This window comes from Python bivittatus, unplaced genomic scaffold (genome assembly GCF_059951505.1).
Source record: "Python bivittatus isolate LINGU-HERP-01145 unplaced genomic scaffold, Pbiv_v1 ctg000480_np1212, whole genome shotgun sequence".
Taxonomy (NCBI): domain Eukaryota; kingdom Metazoa; phylum Chordata; class Lepidosauria; order Squamata; family Pythonidae; genus Python; species Python bivittatus.
In genome coordinates, this window is record NW_028277075.1 from 40,926,177 (window position 1) to 40,946,753 (window position 20,577).

General features: G+C 39.6%; 1 protein-coding gene across 7 annotated transcripts in view; it reads right to left on the bottom strand.

The window, feature by feature from the left end:
• The window catches only part of CD44 (CD44 molecule (IN blood group)), an 81,620-nt gene that overhangs the window by 36,330 nt on the left and 24,713 nt on the right, over window positions 1-20,577 (bottom strand). For all 7 annotated transcript variants that reach the window (XM_088145780.1, XM_015887773.3, XM_015887774.3 and 4 more), the window contains exon 2: window positions 5,713-5,878. In XM_088145780.1, the coding sequence (XP_088001906.1) occupies window positions 5,713-5,878 (166 nt within the window). The remainder of the gene's footprint in view (window positions 1-5,712; window positions 5,879-20,577) is intronic.

Here is a 20,577-nt window from a genome sequence, read left to right on the forward strand (position 1 = left end):
AATAAGTACTGCTTGTACTCTACATGATTGCATAGACTTAGTACAATGCAAACCGGATGCTGAAAAATGTTTAGCTATAAAAAAGAATCTACATATCTTTTACTCTACTGATCATCCAATATTTTAGTAGGTCCCTCAAATTTAAGCGTAGAAATACAAATTAGTGCTTGGCAAGGTATCTGAAAGAATGAAACACCTGTCCTCAAAGCACTGAAACAGCTGCCCCTCTGGAGGTTGCTTTAAGGCTTTTCCCAGGTCATTTCTGCAAGCATACAGTATACATGCACAGACACTTCACTTGCAAAAAGTCTCAATGAAAGTGTTGTTTGGGCATGCACATGCAAAGAACCTGGGAAAACTTTGAAGCAGCTACACCAAGCCTTCTAGAAGACAGAGGCTGCCTAAAAAAACTGAGAGGTACCCTGATTGTACCAGGATGTTTTGCAAAATGCCCCTTTTAAATCCTGTTTATCAACCTAGATTAAATTAAATAATTTACAGATTATTGCTTAATATGGCATAGCCAAAGGAATCATATTGCACTGATTATCTGAAAAGCTGATTATCTCTATTTAAAAACAAGCAAGTTTGGAATGAACTTCTACCTGAAACCCTAAAGAACCACAGCAGTCAGTTTAAGTAGCTCTGGGTCATGGGCTAAGCCAGGGGTAGCCACCAGTGGCCTTCACTCTAAATGCCTACCACTCTCAGGCTCATATCAATAGTCCTTTCCAATTATTCATTCAAGTCCATAAGAAAAGCAGAATTGTCTTCTCTCCATTAGCCTGAAGAAGTGGGGGGAGAGAGAGTGCACATGCACACACAAAGAGGATATCAGAAAGAATTAGATTAAGAACAACATTTTCAGAGTAGATGGTCCTGCCCACTTCTGATTCTGACCCCACATATATCTTGCTTCAACCCCTCCCACCACTCTGCCTGTTATAGCCTCAGTTTCCTCCCAAAAAGGCTAAAGGAGACAATTAACCTTTTTGAAATTAGGCAAGTTGTGAAGGAAAACATTCTGCTCATGTAGGAAATGCATCAGGGGCCTGCATTCAGGAAAGGAAAAGTACTGTCTTCTGCTCCAGGTGCTTAAACAATTGGTTTGATATAATATCTGAGACTATTTGCTGTGAAAGCCAGAAACTGACTGGAAGCTATTAAATAATGCATTGTCTCTTCTTATACAAAGAGTTACATCAGGCAGCTTTATGAAGCTTTATCTCTTTCAGCTCTATGATTCCATGAATCCACAAACCCTGTTTCCAAGCTTATTAGCACAACAAGGATAACAGGGTATATAGTACCAATGCAGGAAACAGAACCAGATTCTAGTATATCTGCAGAGTGAGGAAAAACACACCACCCTCTAAAAATTGTGATTTTGTAATAAAAATGTTGAAATGTAGCAATAATTTATTAATGGGATGCAAGCAAAAAGGTGTTATGTCCCTCTTGTTATTCTGTACTAAACACAGGGATCTACGGAATCTCATAAATCATGCAGAAGTTCTAATCATATCTACCATTAAATAAAATCAATTAATGAGTTACGGCCATCTTTACAATCTCATATTAAAATTTCTATACTAATATCACCAGCTGACTCTATTCACCTTGTTTTCATTCATATTCATCTTCTTTTCCATTTTGGTATTTTAAATATTACAAAGGCTATAATCCTACCAACATTTACATGGGAGTAAGTCTCACTGAATTCTGGACATCATCACTGAAAATGATGGTTTTTTGTGCTTATTAGCCTAGCAGAGATAAACAGCAACCAAGTAAGCAGGTCATGCAAGAGCATTCTTCTAATATGGGCAGGTTGACACAGGTAAACTTCTCTGGCTCCTAATCTGACTCCAAGAGATAGAGGGCATTTATAGTGAAAATAGATTTAAAATGAACTTGGAAATTCAGTGCCTATCAATGAAAAAACAAACAAGTTTGTATGCTGCTGGTGGGGCAAAAGTTGTTAATGAGTACTCACACTTATACCCATGTATGTACATGTACAGATCTATATGCATTTGGCTAAACACACCCACACACACAAAACTTCTCTTTTCCTCAACAATCTCAGAGGAGCTAAGTTTTCTAGAGATGGAAGAGTAGAGCTCCTATTCCCAAGTTCTTCCTAACTTCCCAAAGTTGCAACTTCAGGAAGTCAGCAAGCAACAAAGGATATACAGGTAGAAAGCCCCATGAAGTCAGGGAACCACAGGTTGCTCAACTTTTGTCTAGAGGGGGTATTCTTTTTTAATCTGAGGTGTTCAGATTTGGGTTGGAGGGCAAGAGCTTTGCACATATATGCACCAAACCCAGGGCCTTCTGCAAAGCCAATGTATACTGGCAACTTTTTAAAGCTATTTAAAAAAAAAATCCAGTAATATACTGCAGGCTGTGACATCACAACAGAAACCTCTACATTAAATTGGTTCGTTATAATATCAAGTAATCTTCCACATGGCAGGTAGCACGTATGGAAGTTTCCCGAAAAGCTTTGTTGCAGAAATGCTACTTCCTCCCTCACATATGCATTCATTTAACCTTACAGTATTTTCATAGCTCAAAGGAAAACAAGCTATATGCAGGAGGAAACTTGTCCATTCAATATATAAATGTGTATTTTGTACAGAGCCAAAGAAAAGACCACAAAATCAAACCCATGTAGATGCATAAACATTGCAATTTGAAAAGTGCCCAGGATACTAATGAGAACGATGGAAAATTCTAGGATCTCTGATGCCTATACCATTATATTAATGTTTTAAAACATTACTACTGGTGTGATGGCCCCGACACTTAGCCTTCAAGATTCTGAAGACCTGACTGTTCCCTTTGGCACTGGGGCTAGGATGTTAGAGAAGCTCATTCTGTGATATGCAGTATATGTTGGTGTGCCCCAGCTATATGTTGCTGTGGGTTTTGTTGTTGTTTTATCATAATTCTGTTTTCATTGCTGTTTGTCACCCAGAGTTATAGTTTTGCAATTTATTTTATAATAAATAAAAACAAATCACTCTGATGAATAATTACCTAAGAGTGAATAATCACCCAACTGAGCATGTATTTAAAAATGTTAGACATTTTTGTAAGACTGTCAAATTCTTGTGTTTTTACTCTTCATAAAGCAGCACCAGGATGTGACCCACTAAATGACTCTACTAAACAAGGAATCTCTTCTGTCTTAAGGAGATGATTACTGATACAAGGCCTTAGGCTTTTTTTTTTTTTAATCAAATTTCTATACAGGTAGTCCCAGGTTTGAGAATGAGTTCCATTCTCAAGGAACTCGTTAAGTCAAATTTGTATGTAAGCTGGAACAGTATTATTGTATAATACTGTATAATAGTATTGTGTCATTAACTCAAATCATTGTGTATTTAATTCAAATTTTGCTACAGTAGGCTCCATTCTTAACTATAGGTCATCCTTAAACCAGGCATTCTTAACCTGGCGGCTACCTGTACATCTACTGCAGTCTTAAACAAAACCTCTATTTTACATTATGAGCAGTAACACTCTCCATTTCAAAATAACTACCCACAATATTTATCTTGTAAATAATTATTACTTTCCCCCCTTTTTTTTTTGTCTGCGCTCAGTCATTGCTGACCCTGCAGTGACTGCTTGGACGAGTCCTTGCAGTTTTCAAGGCAATTGTTTTTTGGAAGTGGTTTGCCAGAGCCTCCTTCCTAGAGCAGAGCCCAGCTGGCGAGCGCAGGAGGCGGGTTTCTGTTGCTTCGCGCCCTTTTCGGGCGCGCGCAGTTTTTCGCGCTTACTGGCAACTGTTCCCAACTCCTTTTTTGCAAGGCGCCGCCAGCATTTTTCCTCCCACCGGAGTGAGAGTACCCATTTATCTACTCATGTGAGTTTTCGACCGTAACAGAATGTACCAGTGCTTCCTCCCACAACATAGAATACAATTTTTCCTCTTCTGCCATTTTACCATTAGCACCTTATAGCAATGCCATAATATCACACAGCCATCACTGAAATGATATGAAGTCTGTCCTCATTATTATTACTAATGCTGGAAAAAGCTATGGAGCTTTTTCAGTACATGGAAAGAGCATGCGAATCTGAATCCAACCAGCTATGGTTCTTTCATTCTCTCTCCCCCACTTATCTGCATATTATTTTGATTCCTTCTAAAAATGGAATAGTGATATAAATCTGGCCACAGGGTCAAATGTTGCTGGAAAAGATCTTATGACATACAGGTCGTAACAGACATACTGGTTTTAACTTTTTTCAGTAGAATTAAATATTTTTGAATAATTGCATCAACAGTAACTTGCTAATCGAACTATTTTTATATCAGTGAGAGTAATTACTTTCCATACCACTGAATTTATTATTTATTAATACTTTGAAAGTAGTCTCATACAAGTCTGAACACTGCATGAACTTATAGTTTAAAAATTCAGAAGCAAAAGCTGGGCAACTTTCCATCAGAATGTGGGGTAGGAATAATTTGTACATTATACTGAATATGAAGATTATTCTTTACCATCTTCACTGTTAGAGAGATGAATGATTAGAAATCCTGACATAGATGGGGGGAAAAAGGTCCTTGAATATACCAATTGACTTAGGCATACCCTACCTTATGGCTATAATTCTACTTCCATGCAGTTCCCAAAAGCAAGTAACAAGTCTTTACAGGCTACTGACATTGCCAGACCAGTGTTCAACCTGCCCTCTGGCACAGATATCTATGCAGGTGGGCAGGAAGGCAGAGGAATATTTGCTGTACTTATTTGCAAGGCTGATGATGAAAGCTAGTACAGCACAGTGACTAATAGTGTAATTAACCATACAAGCTGGGAAGTTTCGGGCTCAAACCATGACCTGGGTGGCCTTAAGGGAAACCACAATTCTCTTAGCCTTCACATTCAGCCACTGAGATAATTATATTGACCTACTTTACGGGCTTACACTAAAAATTACTTTAGTAATGACTGCAAACTTGTGCTTTAAACACAAGGCTTTTTTGTTGGTAGTTTGTGAATATCTCACATCAGTGACACAGTTGAATCTAAGAGGGACCATGAAATGTCTCATCATTTCATTTTTGAAGGGAAAAAAATGGATAAAGCTGGAAAGACAAAAAGACCAAAACAGGGAAGAGAAAAACAAACCAATAAGAAAAGTGCTTTCAAACCAGTCCTTTAGTGTATAATTACCTGCCTTATTCAGAAATTTTTATAGGACAGGGATCTAGCTAACAACCATGACCACTATAACTATGCATGTTTCCATTGTTTTCTCTGACTTTTTTATTATACTAAAAAGCAATTTAACAAGAAAAAAGGGAAATAATTGCACAGGGTAATCTGACAGTTACTGCTAAGATTTGCCATAAGGAAATCTTCCAAGAGAAATTGCAGGTGCATAATTAAAAGTAGATAATGTTTCAGGCTAGGTTTAACTTTAAAAGTTAGGTCCTGACTTTGAACAGTTTGAAAACGTCAGCTGGTCTGAAAGACTGTATGTTTGTTATAATAATTAATTGCTAAAATAAATCCAAGAAAAGAAAGCACCAAAGAAAATTAGAGAAGATCAACATATCTCACATTTGGGGAGAAAAACTGAACAAGCTGTAAAGAAGAGGTAAGGGAAACAGCATGTGAAAAAAAAATCTGTATCTGTTCTTTAACAATACATCTGCATCCATTACATATTTGAAAGGTTTCCTACCTGCAAGTTTCAAAACCAAGAGTAAAGGCTTTCTCCATCTGCTCCCATGTTGGGATGGTACTATTGAGTGCTTTGCAAAGCTCAACAGCCTCTTCTCTTGTAAGGCTGTAGCGATGATTCTTCTCTACATGGAAAACACCTGCATATCTACAACTTATATTCAAATCTGTTCATTGGAGGAAAAACAAAAAGAAAAGAGCATTATCATGAGAAAGATAGCAAACAGCATTACAACAAACATTATGTCACAATGGCTGCTTCAGAACTCTAATAATCTTTTGGTGAGATTATTAAATCCTTGAGGTAATCTATTTTAACCAACTACATGAATCAGAAGAACTGCAACTTTTTTTTTTTACAATAAAAGTTTGAATACTACACAATGTAATTTATCTCTGCTTAATGGTGGACTGCAGTGCACAAAAGTGCCTTGGAAATGGTATTTTGTGCCATAATAAAGATTTCCATGTCTTCCACCAAGACTGTAACATGTTTGACTTAGTGTCCTCTTTATATGCATCTTCTATATAATTCCCGTTAGCATAAGCCTCCTCTTAATTCTAGCTCTACTCTAAACACATTAATGTATTTGAACCAAGATTCCTTGCTAATGAACAAAACAAGTATTTGCAGCTAACAGAATAAAATGACACTTGAACTGCAACATTGGAGCAGAAGATGATGTCTTGTCAACTATGTAAGCTTGTCTACTGATGAGGCAATACAAACCTTGTCCAGAAACCAGAGGAACAAGAATGCATAAATCTATTTATGGTTCACTAAGGATCAGACTGTGGTCAAAATAATGAACAACATTCCATTGGCCAGAAATTGTAGATTTCTGAATTTAGAATTTTATAGTGATTTTTAAGCATAAACCAATGTGAGAGAGACAGATGTCCAGCAGCGATCCTACATATCACTGCTATATAATAAAATTACATGCCAGGTATGTTATGTCTCTCCTACAACTACATCAACAGGACCATCATGGGCCCCAACAAGTACACACACAAGATTAGAGGCACCTTCACATGCTTTTCCTCCAATGTGATATATATCATTATTTGCCAGCAATATATCGCTAGATTCTACACAGGACAAATAGGACAAATTTTCATGAAAGAATTAATAGACATGTTCGATATCAGGACTCAAAACAAGGACAAAGTAATATCAGAGCATTTCAACCTTCCTGGACACTCTGTAGCAGACCTCAACAGGTGACTGTTTTGGAAAAATGGGAAAGCCATTAAGTGAGAAATTGTTGAACTCATGTACATCAAAATGTTTCAGGCAATCTCAGATCTCAACAAACACAATAGCTTTTTAATGCATTACAATTGTTAATTGAGAAGATCTCATGTGTAATCTGCATCAGCGTAATCATCCTATCTTCCCTTTCTTTCCCTTCCACCCCAATTTAAATCCTATATCAGTGTAGCCACTCTGTGCATGATGAAGTGAGTTGCAGTTCATGAAAGCTTATGCCTTTTAATAAAATTTGTTAGTTGGAAAAATGCTACCAGGCACCTAATTTTTAATATGGCTGTCCTCTTGCACTATCATGTAAGTAGAACAACCAAGTAAAAATGGGAAGGAATAGGTTTAACTGCTTTGATACATGCTGCCAGCTAAGGAAGGGAGAAGACCAGCTAGGTCCTTTAATTATTGAATCTAAAAGTACTTCACCATTTCACTGAAACAAAACAGAAGGAAAGAAAGAAAGGGAAGGAAGCTAGTTACTCCCAGACACGAAAACAAAACAGTCCCTTAGACTTGTGTCATTAATCACAGTTGGAGCCACACATAGCAAGCAAAGGTTTTCACAACACAGAGGTATGAAGTCTCCATGGTGGGCCATTTCCTCAACATGAACTTTTACTCCCCAAAACTAGCTGGAAGACACATCTCTGTTCTACTCTATGCAGACAATTCGTTCAGCGACCGTTTGAAATAACTACGTTGCTGAAAAAATGGACTTACGAGCCATGCCCAAAGTTACGGCTGTTGTAGCACCCCCATGGTCACATGATCAAAATTCTGGCACTTGGCACCCTGTCCACACTTATGACCACAGGGACGCAGCGAGTCCCCCCACCCATCTCCCCCCATCTATGCCCCTCTGGCCGCCCTGCACAGTGCCACTCAGCAGCAGCAGTGCTGAGGCTGAAGCTGAAGTAGAGGCCCAGGGCATTCAGCAGTCTCAGCCAACTGCCACCGCTCCCCAGATCTCTACTTCAGCCCCAGTGCCACCACTGCCACTGAGAAATGCTGCATCAAGCCGCACACCATGGCCAGCCATCCCAGCACCATTGTGCAAAACCCCAGTTGCCCCCACTACCCTGCGTTTCACAGGCTCTGCTGTGCTCAGCTGACCTTTTGTGTTTTCCTCCTGCTGCTGGCAAGGCAGACCTGGCCTAACCCTACTGTATGCAAGGCAGCTGCTGGCCACGCCAGGCCTTCTTCCTGAGGCCACTCGCACCATTCTTCGAGTTTACTTAAGCATGTCAAGCCTTCCCCTCAGCTGTCCTTGAAGGCCGATAGAGGAAGATTCTTTACCCGGAGAGACAATGTCCCTGTGACTCTGGACACACATTGCTTCTCCAGTACCTGTATTACGTACTAACCTCATCTCACCAGTACTGTACTGTATAAATACCCACGGCGCACAGAACAATTCTACACCGCTGCTTTCAGATAGCAACCCTGCTACAACATACAATGTTGCCAGGTTCTGCACAGCAATGATTAAAATTTGTCAAATGATGACCTGTGCCATAACTAGTCTTAATGAGCATCTAGTTTGTCATACTAGAGTGCTCTGTAATTTGATATAGTCTGCCACATACTAACCTTTATGCCCCCTATACCCATCTAATACTCCTACCCCTCCTTTTAGATATATACTTGGTTTTATATTTGATGTATTTTTATGCTTTTTAATTGACTGTACCCCACCCTCCTTATGCTGGTCTTTGTCAGTAATAAATATTTGATTGAGAAGTATGAAGGGATCACATATTGGTATCACTGAGCAAACTGCTAATAAAGGCACAGGCGCAAGGTATGGTTATTTTAAAAAATGATACCTGAAATAAAGCTCCACTCATTATAAGTCATTATTATTATTCAAATTTATTATAGCCACCCATTCCAAAAGACTCTGGGTGGCTTACAACATCCAAATATGCAATTAGAAGAGTTAAAAACCTGACGTCCTAGACTAAAAACAACCATAACAACAAAAAATAAAACAAAAAAAACAACAGGGGCTCCCCAACACATGAATCCCAAATCTGGCAACAGAGCCAGGTCTTAAGGGCCTTCTGGAACCCAAAGAGAGTGGACACTGTCCGTATCTCTGGATAGATGCTGTTCCAGAGGGTGGGGCAGCGACGGAGAAAGCATACTTCCTCAGTCCCACAACATGATCACTTTTAATTGACTAGATGACAGGGAAAATGTGCATACTTGAGAAATTGCTGCCCAATCTTCTCCAAGTACTTTCCAGGACCTTTTTTTCACCCCTCAGATTTGGACAGTTTAGCTCAGGGGTTCTCAAACTACAGCCTGCGGGCCAGATACGGTCCGCCAGGGTCATTTATCCGGCCCGCCCGTCTGATTGGCTGCCGATGCTGTCTCTCAGAAGCGGAAGTGTCGGGGCTGTGTCGGGAGCTGCAGGTGATGCACGAGGAGGGAGATCACAGAGCCGGACTATTCTACATTACAGTTATGCCGGGTCCGGCGGCTCTCCTTGTACTCCGTGGGAGGGATCCTCCGTGCAGGGTGATCGGTGTGTTGTTCTCCAAGCTGCTTGTGTCATTCTTTCTCCCAATTGCCCATCCCGTTCTTGCAATCCCTCGGAAACCATCTGGTCTTCCCCAGGTTGCATGAGTACAGGCACCCTATTTGGAGAACGGCAGGAGCCCCATTTTCAGGGTACTTGGGGTTTGCATTTTATGTTCCTTCCTGTTTTACCCACACAATGGATTTCTTTGGGAATGTCATTAAAATATTCCCAATAACCTGCTGCCATGACTAGGTTTTAGTCAACAGAAGGCACTATCAGTGCCTGAAACTTATTTCCAATATTAAATTTACAGGGACAGTCCTGATTTTGGGGAAGGCATCCTCAAACTAATGGGAGGGCTCAAGGTCGAGCAGGCAGAACAGTATGGGAACAAGTAGCCAAAGAAATGATGTCTTTCCATTACTCATCAAGTCTCGGGGTACCTTATGGTGGAAGGGAACATGGGAATTAAGCTATTCCATTATCCATTTTACTGGCTGATTGATTAGTACTAATCTGCAGAAATCCAGAATAAGAAAAAGCTAGTGTTTCCTGTATCTCTTTGCTGACAACTAATGGATTTTTGCAGATCAGGTCTGATAGCATTATGATGGAGAGAGTGGTCAGTTGATTGTTAGTCATTTATTAAATTAATTTGGCCCGGAAATAATTTTTCACAGAGTGTAAAAGCACAACAGGGAACAGGAATGTTTGGAACTACTTAAAGTTGCTTCATTCCAGAGAAGCTCTTCTAAACATCTTTGTGTCCTTTTTTTTCTGGTAATTTTTGCCTGTGACTTTGGGGGAAATGAATTGTAGATTTGTATACATGTATGCATTTTTTCATATTCGTATATCCAAGCTTTTATTTTTGGAAATCAGGTCAGCCTACTTCTTTGCAAATTATCAGGACCACAGAAAGCATTGTACTCAGTTTCTGTTTCACTTTTTCTTCTCTTCTGTTCCTTGCATTTATATCCAAACTCCTCTTCCTTGTCCAGACCTGTTCCATCATCTCAAATTCTTTGTACAGGCAGTCCCCAAAGTTATAGCTGTTGCAGCACCCCTGAAGTCACATGATCAAAATTCAGGCACCTGGCAGCCCGTCCACACTTACAACCACAGGGGCATTTCAACTCATACTTCCTCATACTCCACAGGAGGGATCCTCTGTGCAGGGTGATTGGGGGGGGTCCAGGGCGCCCTATTACTTTCTCCATTTGGGCTGTGTGGTTGCCCCTCAAGTAGGAGAATGGCCACTGGCACTGACCAATGATGCGGGGGGAAGGGGGCGGGGGGAAGGGGATGGGATGGGGGGAGGATAACATTTACTGACACTGACCACCAATGCAGGGTAGGGTTTATGTTGGTTAAAATTGTTCTTTATTTTAATTATTGTATTTTTTCCTGTTTTTTTTTTTGTACTACAAATAAAATATGTGCAGTGTGCATAAGAATTCATTCATATTTTTTTCAAACTATTATTGTGAGCCGCCCAGAGCCACCCGTTGGGGGAGATGGGCGGCATACAAGTTTAATAGTAAATAAATAAATAAATAAATAAATAAATAAATAAATAGTCCGGCCCCCCAACATTCTGAGGGACTGTGAACTGGCCCCGTTTAAAAAGTCTGAGGACCCCCGGTTTAGCTCCTAATGTGACAAAAAGGGAGAACTTTTGAAATGAATTATTATATTCATAGTCAGGGGGTTTCTCTGTTGGGTTTCATTTGCTTTTAGACCCAAATAAATATTATTACTTAAGTTCCACAATATTTCTCTTTGAGGCACAACAAGCTACTGTACTAAGCAGAAAGCTGGTGTCTAAAGCCGAGGCATGTGTAATCTGAAGTAATCCCAACATAGCTGATTTACACAGTCACAAACATGAAGTGGAATTAAGTTTTAATCTGGAAGGCACTGTTATTTGTTTCTAACATAGTTAACAAGTCTTTAGATGTTGATTGTAACTTGCTTATTTATTTGATTTTATTGTTAGCTACCATGAGCATCCTTTTAATAGGTCAGATATAAGTACATGAATTTCATCTATTGCCAATAGATGATGAGGAACTCTATGCAGGTGAATGAGTGTGTTTGCAAAAGTGGAACAAGGCATTCAACCTACTTCTATGCTAAAGGAAAATAAACATTTTCCCCATACAACCATTACAATGGGCTGCTGGAAAAGGGACTAATTACTCCAACCCTTCTCCACCAGCTAAAAAGAAGAAGAAACCCACCCTTACTCCATTAAAAGGATATTCTGCATACTATCCTTTGAAGAAAACCTTCCCAGCCTCTGCAGTAATAAGGAAATTCATAGCAGACTAATATTTTTTGTGTAAATTGCTAGAGAGTTTGCCACTAATCGTAAATACATTACTACAGGGTCAAATACAGATTGGTCATGCTTTTCAAGTTAATATCCCATATCCTTTCATTTTGAAAACTGTTGTTGGACATTGTTTTGTTTCTCTCTTAACAAGCCAGGATGAACTTAAAATGGGAACAAGCCCAGAATTTAGATTGCTTGTTTAGCACTACACCCAAATGATAGGGACTTGCTGGCTTATTAAGCAGCTCCATTAACAGTAGAAGCAAAGTAGAAGCAATTAAATCTTAACAAATTTGGCTTATTAGTATGACATTCAAGCAGATCACTATGGCTCTGTGAAACAAAGAGGCATGTGATAAAATAATTAGAAATCTTATTTCCACTTTCCTCTTCAGGCCTGGCATGAAATTAATTCCTTTCCATAATGTTGATTCTTTAATATAAATACATAAAGATTTCAAAGTTAATCAGCCAGGTAGTTTTTTTTTTAATCTGTACTTTAAGAATTATGTTTCCATAAAATGGTAATCATTATTACTAGGGAAAATATATTCGCTATACTGTAAGCCTTTTTCCCCAGTATCTCAAGATGAAGTGAGCTAGATCTGAGTGGCAGAACAAAAGTTTTGGAAACCGAAGAACCCAAATTAATCCCAGGCATGGATAGACAGTCATTGATAGTGTCAATAATATTGAGTCAGAAATAGTCTGACTCAGTAGAAGACAAGTCCTTGTGTTCTCATGTTCCTAAAAAATCACTGGAAAAACACAAAGGGTTTATAACTAGAATATGACACATCTGGAAATCTCTCCGAGTAAAATTCTGTGAATTAGATCAAGTGATTGCCTAATAAAAGCCTCAGCTTGAATCATCCAGTGTTGCTGCCAACTGATATTACACTGCACTATACAGAAGATACTCCACTGATTCCATAATAGGGTTAACTGCTTGCTTGCTTGCTTATTTCTCATATTTATATAGTCACCCATCTCACAATCAAGTGACTCTGGGCAACATACAACAAAGTTAAAAACAAAATATACAAATTAATACTAATACTATTAATATTAAAATGTTAAAATTATAAAAGGCACAAAACTAAAAACAGAATAAAAAAGAGATTAAGCGAAGAGGAGGTGTTAATTACACATTTCAATATTTTGCCAGTCTCCTGGGGTCCCCAGGCCTGCTGACACAACCAGGTCTTGAGGGACTTCCAGAAAGCTAAAAGGGATAAGGCCAGCTTCTTATCTGAATGACAACAATGGGAAGGAAAACCATCTTAAATTTCATTTAGGCAAAGGATTTTGTATCACAGAACAATGGAGGTCTTATAAATTCCAATGAAGCACTCTGCAGAATAGTTGCTACACTTGGACTTGCATTTATGACTTCTGCCAACAGATATTAATCTGTAGATGCACAACTCTTCAAAGAGTTTTTCAACTGCTTTTACAGAGATAAAACCAAATTACTCTAAGTTTTAACTTGATTTTATCTTGTACTTTAAACTAAAAGACTTCAGCAATCCACAATATACAAATCCAAGTAAATGAATGAATTAGCCTGTTTAACAGGATAATCAAATTAGCTAGTGGGGATCTGACTAAAACATATGATTTCCATAATACAGGATCGCTACAGTGTATTCATTCTCATTAAAATGTACAAGCTGACTTCATAGAACTTTGCTCACATGTATACTGGAAACACACTTAGATTTGTAGAACCAAAAAACAAAACTATATTTTGAGTTTGTTTGTGAAGACTGCAAGCCATTTTAAGGTGGACTGCAGGATGAAAGATGGTAAAGCTTAAAAACAGTGACAGCCTACAATAGGGGATGGAGGAATTTCAGAAATAGGGTCAGAAACAATCCAAGCAAGAATTAATACTGCCTGTTTTCCTCTATGTATTCAAAATTAAAAAAAAAAAAGCAATACATCGTAAGTACACATTTATTTTTTACACCTTGCAATGACCTCCAATACCGTGCTGTTGAGAAAGAAGACATCTGCAATATACAGTATGCTTAACAGGCAACTCCAAAGTACTGGTTCTATCCCATTTACACTGAGATCAAAACTGGGCCTCAACTTTTTATTCTGCTCTTCACAGAACTGTCAAGCACTGATAGGGCAGTGTTATTTCCTGACACCACATGATGTTCCAGAACTGAAAGCCAATATTGTTTAATAATGGCTCCTAAGAAAGGCAGCGCTTGCCTAACTTTCATAATTGTCCTAATCATTAATCTCACCCAGAACATGAGATTTTAGTGAGTCAATGTGAAGTCATGAAATGCCCCTGAGCATGTTTAAATTTTAATGAGCATAGAAATGTTTAACCCACCGTACAAGCCACCTTCCTATCCCAGTTTTTCCTGCTTTGATTTTTTTTATCCTCTCTGCAACAGGTTTTAAAGACAACTGCCTGTAACACTATTGTAGGTGACCTGATTAGGAATAAACAGGGGAGGATAAACTGAACTAAGTGCAGTTTCCCTGCTATTGCTATTAATCACTGATGCTGCTCAATCACATAATTTTTACAAAGTCTCGCCTCCTTCTCATGCATAAACCAGAAGGCTACATTCCTGACTCTGGCCCCATGTTGCATTCACATCTTTGCCCTTAATTCTCCATGTTCTAAGCTACTTTACTTCTCTCCTCCATTCATCAAAATTCTAAGCCTACTAGGCGTACTCTTTACTTGCTGAGCTGTAGTTGGTGTTCCCCCACATAAACTGGGGTTTTCTCCAATCCCATTTACACATAATTCTTTCTCAACAGAGTCTTATGCTCAGCTTTAATATGCACACTTATATACTTATAAATATACATCTATGCACACATACATTGCACTATATATGTATATGATATACCTCCTGATAGATACTTTTGTTCTAGCTAACAATACATAGAGATGGCCAGACTTTCCATCCTTCAAGTCTTCTGAATGCACAGTTGAACAAAGCAAAGTTTGAGCAGGTTGTATGGACTATTTAAGGTTACTAGGACATTAAGAGAACAGAAAATTTTCCTTCATGAATCTACACTGCTCACAGAGAAACAGCAGCCTACTACAGCTTGCTTTTCCTGGCCAATAGATAAGCAGAGAGCACTCAACCAGTCAGTGCTCATCTGCCAGCCAGTAAGGACCAGGATCAGGTTCAAATCCATCCTCAGCCATGGAAGCTTCTTGGGTGTCTTTGAGCCAGCCTCACTCATAGGATTGTTGGTTGTGGAGGAAAACTGGAGGAGGGAGCACTATATGTGCTGCTTGAGCTCCTGGAGGAAAAGTGTGAAATAAGTCTAATAAACTTGATTTGTTTAAAAAAAGAGACGAATGTCTCATCTTCACCCCATTTCATGCTAAAACTCAAATTTCATCTGCTAACTATAGTAACATGCTTGTCATGATGGTTTTGTATTTGGACCCTTTATGCAATCATGCCATCTCCCCATCTCAGCAGGATACCAAAAGTTGAAGGTTAGGCTAGTTATGCTATGACTCATGCAAACCAGCATTCCAAACTACTTACCTTTGAAGTTTCAAACCTCAAAACTGCAGTAGGAAGTTGCTGGGTAATGATATCATTCTCAGTGACAGTTTATTTTGATCAGCAGGGATCTTATTTCAATTTAATGTTGCAACTGCATCCTTGTGCAAAAGAATGCTTGGACATTCCATTATAAGATGATGCTCCCTTCTCCCATTTTTTTTTAATGTCTGCAAAAAAAATTCTGGGCATCCCAAGAGTACCAAAACTTCCTTTGTGCATGGGTGGGGTGGTTAAGATTACAGAAGTATAAACATGAAAAACCCTGAATTAGTGCAATTCACAGATAAAATAAAACAGATCTAGCTTTATTCTTCTTCAATCATTTGTTTAGGAAATAACCACATGGCTTTCGGACACTACAAAGGCAAAGGTAGGAGCTAAAGATTTTATGTCCTAACACAATCATGCAGAACTAATCATTCACAGTTGCTAGAAGAGCTGTTCCATAAAGTTAAAGTTGAATGTTAATAATAATGGGAGTATTTCTTTACTGTTTAAATATGCATCTGCAGGTTTCACACTCAGGCAGGGTACTAGTTGATTTTAAAACTTAAAATGGGTGTCATATAATTTGAAGATTCAGAGGCCAGTCAAAGTTACTGTACCCAAAAAGAGTTTGAAGAAACATTGCTTTGCTTCATGGAAAAAAGCAAAAGTGAACTAGTATTTAAACATGAACAACTGCAGTTTGTTGTCAAGGAGACCAGGAAGTGCTCATCTACTTGGGATTTTCCTCTCTGGTTTGTGTGGTTGAGAGAAGTGTAGTTAAGAAGTTGGCAGAATGTACAAAACCAAGCTTGTAAACTCAGATCATTTCACTGCATAAAACAGCCTTCTCAACTTGGTGTCCTCAAGTTGTGTTAGGAATATGTATCTCAGAATACCGTGCCAATGTTCTGGGAACTGTTCTCCTAAGACATCCTGAAGATATGAAAGCATTTTTTTTTCATTTGTCATGAATCACATTTAAGCTGTGGTGCTGCATTATTTGTTCTTGAATTTTAACAGGAGCAGACATTTGATCAATGAAGATCTCATAAAGCACACTGATGATACCCAGCTCTTTATCTCCACCCTTGGCATATTAATCAATGCTGCTGGGGTCCTGTCCTGGAGTCTGTAGGGATATGGATGGGAAAAAACAGGCTTTGGCTCAACCCTACTAAGACTGACTGGCTTTTGGGCCTGCTGGTTCTGGATGGGGTGGCATTGCTCCAAACGGACGCAATGAGCAATTTGGAGGGTCTCTGGGATTCATGATTCCTGCTCAGAGCAGGTGGCAGCCCCATGTTCTGCACCAGTTGCGCCTGTTCCTGGACTGGGAGGCTCTGCTCACAGTGACTCATGCCCTGGTCACCTCTCAAAGGGATTACTGTAATGCGCTCTACATGGGGCTGCCCTTGAAGAGCATCTGGAAGCTGCAGCTGGTGCAGAATGTGACACCCCAGGCAGTTATATGCATTCCTCAATCAGCACATGTTACACCTCTGCTCCACAAGCTGCATTGGTTACCAAAATTCTTCCAGGTTCAATTCAAGTGCTGGTTATGACCTATAAAGCCCTATATGGCTTATCTGAGGGACTGCTTCTCCTGGTTATATCTACCCATCAGGAGCGGGAGAAGAGACATGTTATGGGTCCCATCTATGAAAGACTGTCATCTGGTGGGCCCTAGGAAGAGAGCCCTGTGTTACATCACCCCCCTGGACCTAAGATTGGCCCTGACCCTCCTGGCCTTTAGGAAGCCCCTGAAAACATGGCTCTGCCACTGGGCCTGGGGGGTCTGGCAATGATGGAGAACTCTCACAATAGCTGTATTGAGCTGATGTAGGATGAATTCTGCTGCTCATCATGATTTTCTGTTTTAAATTGATTATGGATGGTTTTTATATGTTTGTATATTGGTTTTTAACTTGTTTTTATTGGATAGTTTTTACCTGTTGTGAGCTGCTGAGAATTGCTTAGATGAGATGAGTAGTCATACAACTTGATTGACAGATAAATAAATAAGACATCTGCCTTAATGGGCACCGCTGACAGATTCCTGCAAAATTATTCTCCTGGTTCAGCAACATGCTAACTATCCCTGAAGTTGATTCCATGCCAGTGTAGGAGAAGAATCAGTAGCAGCTGCACTGTGCCAGTCATTCAATCAAACAACTGTTGTTCAAGAATCTAAGAACAGTAAATAAATGCACTGCAAGAGCATAACAACAGCTAAAAGGCCAGCATCAAAGTGCTGGATGACATACTCTTTTAAAAAAGATGTGTTATATTATCCACAAAATCACTTCTTTTGAATATACCGTGTTCAGGAAGCCTGGCTCAGCTACCTATAAACATATGTTCAATCCCTTTATCCTTCTGATTTATTTGGGCAAGAGACAAAACCAAGCTTATAGTCCAGCAGGTCAGATCTCTACAAAACAGGTGATGTGTAAAATCCATCTCAAGTCCATTTTTATTAGTATTTATATTTTTTGCTAGTTTGGGTTCATTTACTGATTCACTATGCCAGACAGTTTAATGTTATCCTTTATCAGGACACACACTATTGGATACAATACAGATAACATTTATGATGCTTAAGACTGCAATCCCCTACCCACTTTTCAGAGAGTAAAGTCCAGTGAGTTCAGAAGGGTTTAATTCTAAGCAAACAGGCAGGGGAATGTTACTTTCATTATAATTTAGAATCATTAGAAGATTTTCTTGAATAGGCAGTTAAATTGTCATCTGTCACAAAACAAGTAGAGGGAAGGAGATACAGTGGAACCTCGGGTTATGAACGCTTCTGTTCACGAACTTTTCGGGTGACGACCAGCTCCGGCTGCAAAATTTTGCTTCGGCTCGCGAACTCCGCCTCGGGTTACGAACAGGATACGTGGCCATTTTCCGTCCCGTGACAGGGTCCGTGGCCATTTTCCCGCCCGTGACACGTGGTCCGCGGCCATTTTCCTGCCCCTGACACGTGGTCCGCGGCCATTTTTCCGCCCCTGACACGTGGTCCGCGGCCATTTTTCCGCCCGACATGTGGTCCGTGGCCATTTTCCCACCCGACACGTGATCCGCGGCCATTTTTCTGCCCCTGACACGTGGTCCGCGGCCATTTTTCTGCCCCTGACATGTGATCTGCCGACATTTTTCCGCCCCATGTGGTCTGCGGCCATTTTTCCGCCCCTGACACATGGTCCCCGGCCATTTTCCGCCCCGACACGTGGTCGTAGGGAGGGGGACTCTCCCTCCAAGCAATAGCCGCCTCCCTGTCCTCCACGCCAGAACAGATTAACGGTAATTATATTGAACCTTATGGGAAAATTTGCTTCGGGCCGCGACCAATTCGGGTCGTGACCAGAATCGCGGAACGAATTAAGTTCATGAACCGAGGTTCCACTGTACTTCTAACTCAAACAGCAAAATCTACCCACGTTCCCCCCAATCTCTGATGTCCTAGGAATCTATCTTCTCATCTATTTTTCAGCAGAGCAGTTTCCTTCCTCTCCCATGTAGTTAATAAATCATCCCATTCATCTGTAAATGGAAAGCTTCAGCATAATTTGGTAAGTGCAACAGAATGTACAGATATTGAATTAGATATCCTAGCTCTAAAGCTTAGTCACTACAGCAGCATTCCTTGATCTGATGCCCCCTCCTTTACAGTGTCCATATTCAACTCATCTAGAGATTATCAGGTTGGGAAAAGATGTTCCTAGAAAGTACTCTACAGCCATTGTTATATTCTGGCACACTGACCCTACTACGAAGTGAATAGATTCCATGATAAAGCTAGACCTAGATAACACTATTTCAGAAAAGAGATCTGTCTTATGGATACCAGTTGTCCATCCAATGCCAACTGATATCCAGGACTTGTGAGTCTTTGGTGAAGATGTTTTCTAAGAATACTACCATAGGATAGTTTATTTTAAATTACTAAGCTGAATGAAGTCACTGCAAAGTCAAGCCTTCTCAATGTTCTTATAGAAGAATTAAGCCAATCAGACTGTTCTAAAGGTCTGAATGACTCTTCTCTATTTAATTGCCATATATTTTGCTTACAGAAGACTTTTTTTCAAAGACACCATCGCCTCTATGAGGGGGAGAGGATCCCTATACCATACAAAGCTAATGGGATTGCAAGAATACCTAAGCATACCGAAGTTACAGAAATAATTATTTTAAGTGCCATCATGTAGCAATTAATATCCTCTGATTTAAGCATGACCAGGTATACCTCCCTATAAAGCCTAACACCTTTACTTTGTTTGTGCCTGATGAAATGTTGAAGGATATTCATAAGACTGAGATATATGGGGCTTTTAACGTAAAAAGTGAATTGGAAATATCCACGTCATTTATAAGCTCATTTTGTGGCCTGAGACCAAGAGAGACTGATTCATGCAAAAGTACCCAGTCCACACAGATGTAAGATTTGAATCTAGTTTCCTATTAGGGGAGGATATGAATCAAGTCACTGTGTGATGAACTTGCTAATGTGGTATAAGTGTCAGAAGACTAGAGAGGTTTGGTTCAATCCCCTCTTAGCCCATGGAATCACTTTGGGCTATTCAATTCTCAGTCAGACAAAGCAATTGTTGGGAGAATAAATGGGGAGGAAGAGGGAACCTTTACTGACACCTTGATCTTCTCAGAGGAAAAATCAGGATTTATATGTAATTTAAATGAAATAAGTAAATGAAATAAATGTGTGGATTAGCCCTAAATTTCCATTGCATTGAATTACAGAATGATGTAATACAGACCCTTGCACATAAAATTAGTTTTTTTTCCCTGGAAGGATTACTTGCTTTGAAAGAGTAGTATGATGGCGTGAATAATGAAGTGAAATTCCTTTCATCATCACATCCCCACCCTGCACCAGCTGAATTTCTTCCTATCACACATCTGTTAACTGACTAATAGTTAGAGCATGGGCGAACAGGCACCCCTGAGGCTAATAGAGTCAATGGAAAAAAATACTAAATTTTGTCAAAGCAAGCTTGTATTTTAATTTATCTTTGGAATTACTAAATTGGATGGCTATCTCACGACAACTGGCACCTTTGTTTTCATCACACTTGCTAACAAACTTCCCAGAACTACAGATGGCCAACTTCATAAAATGTTGCATGGTTTGGGATAATTATATGGATCCTTTCTGCCTGTCA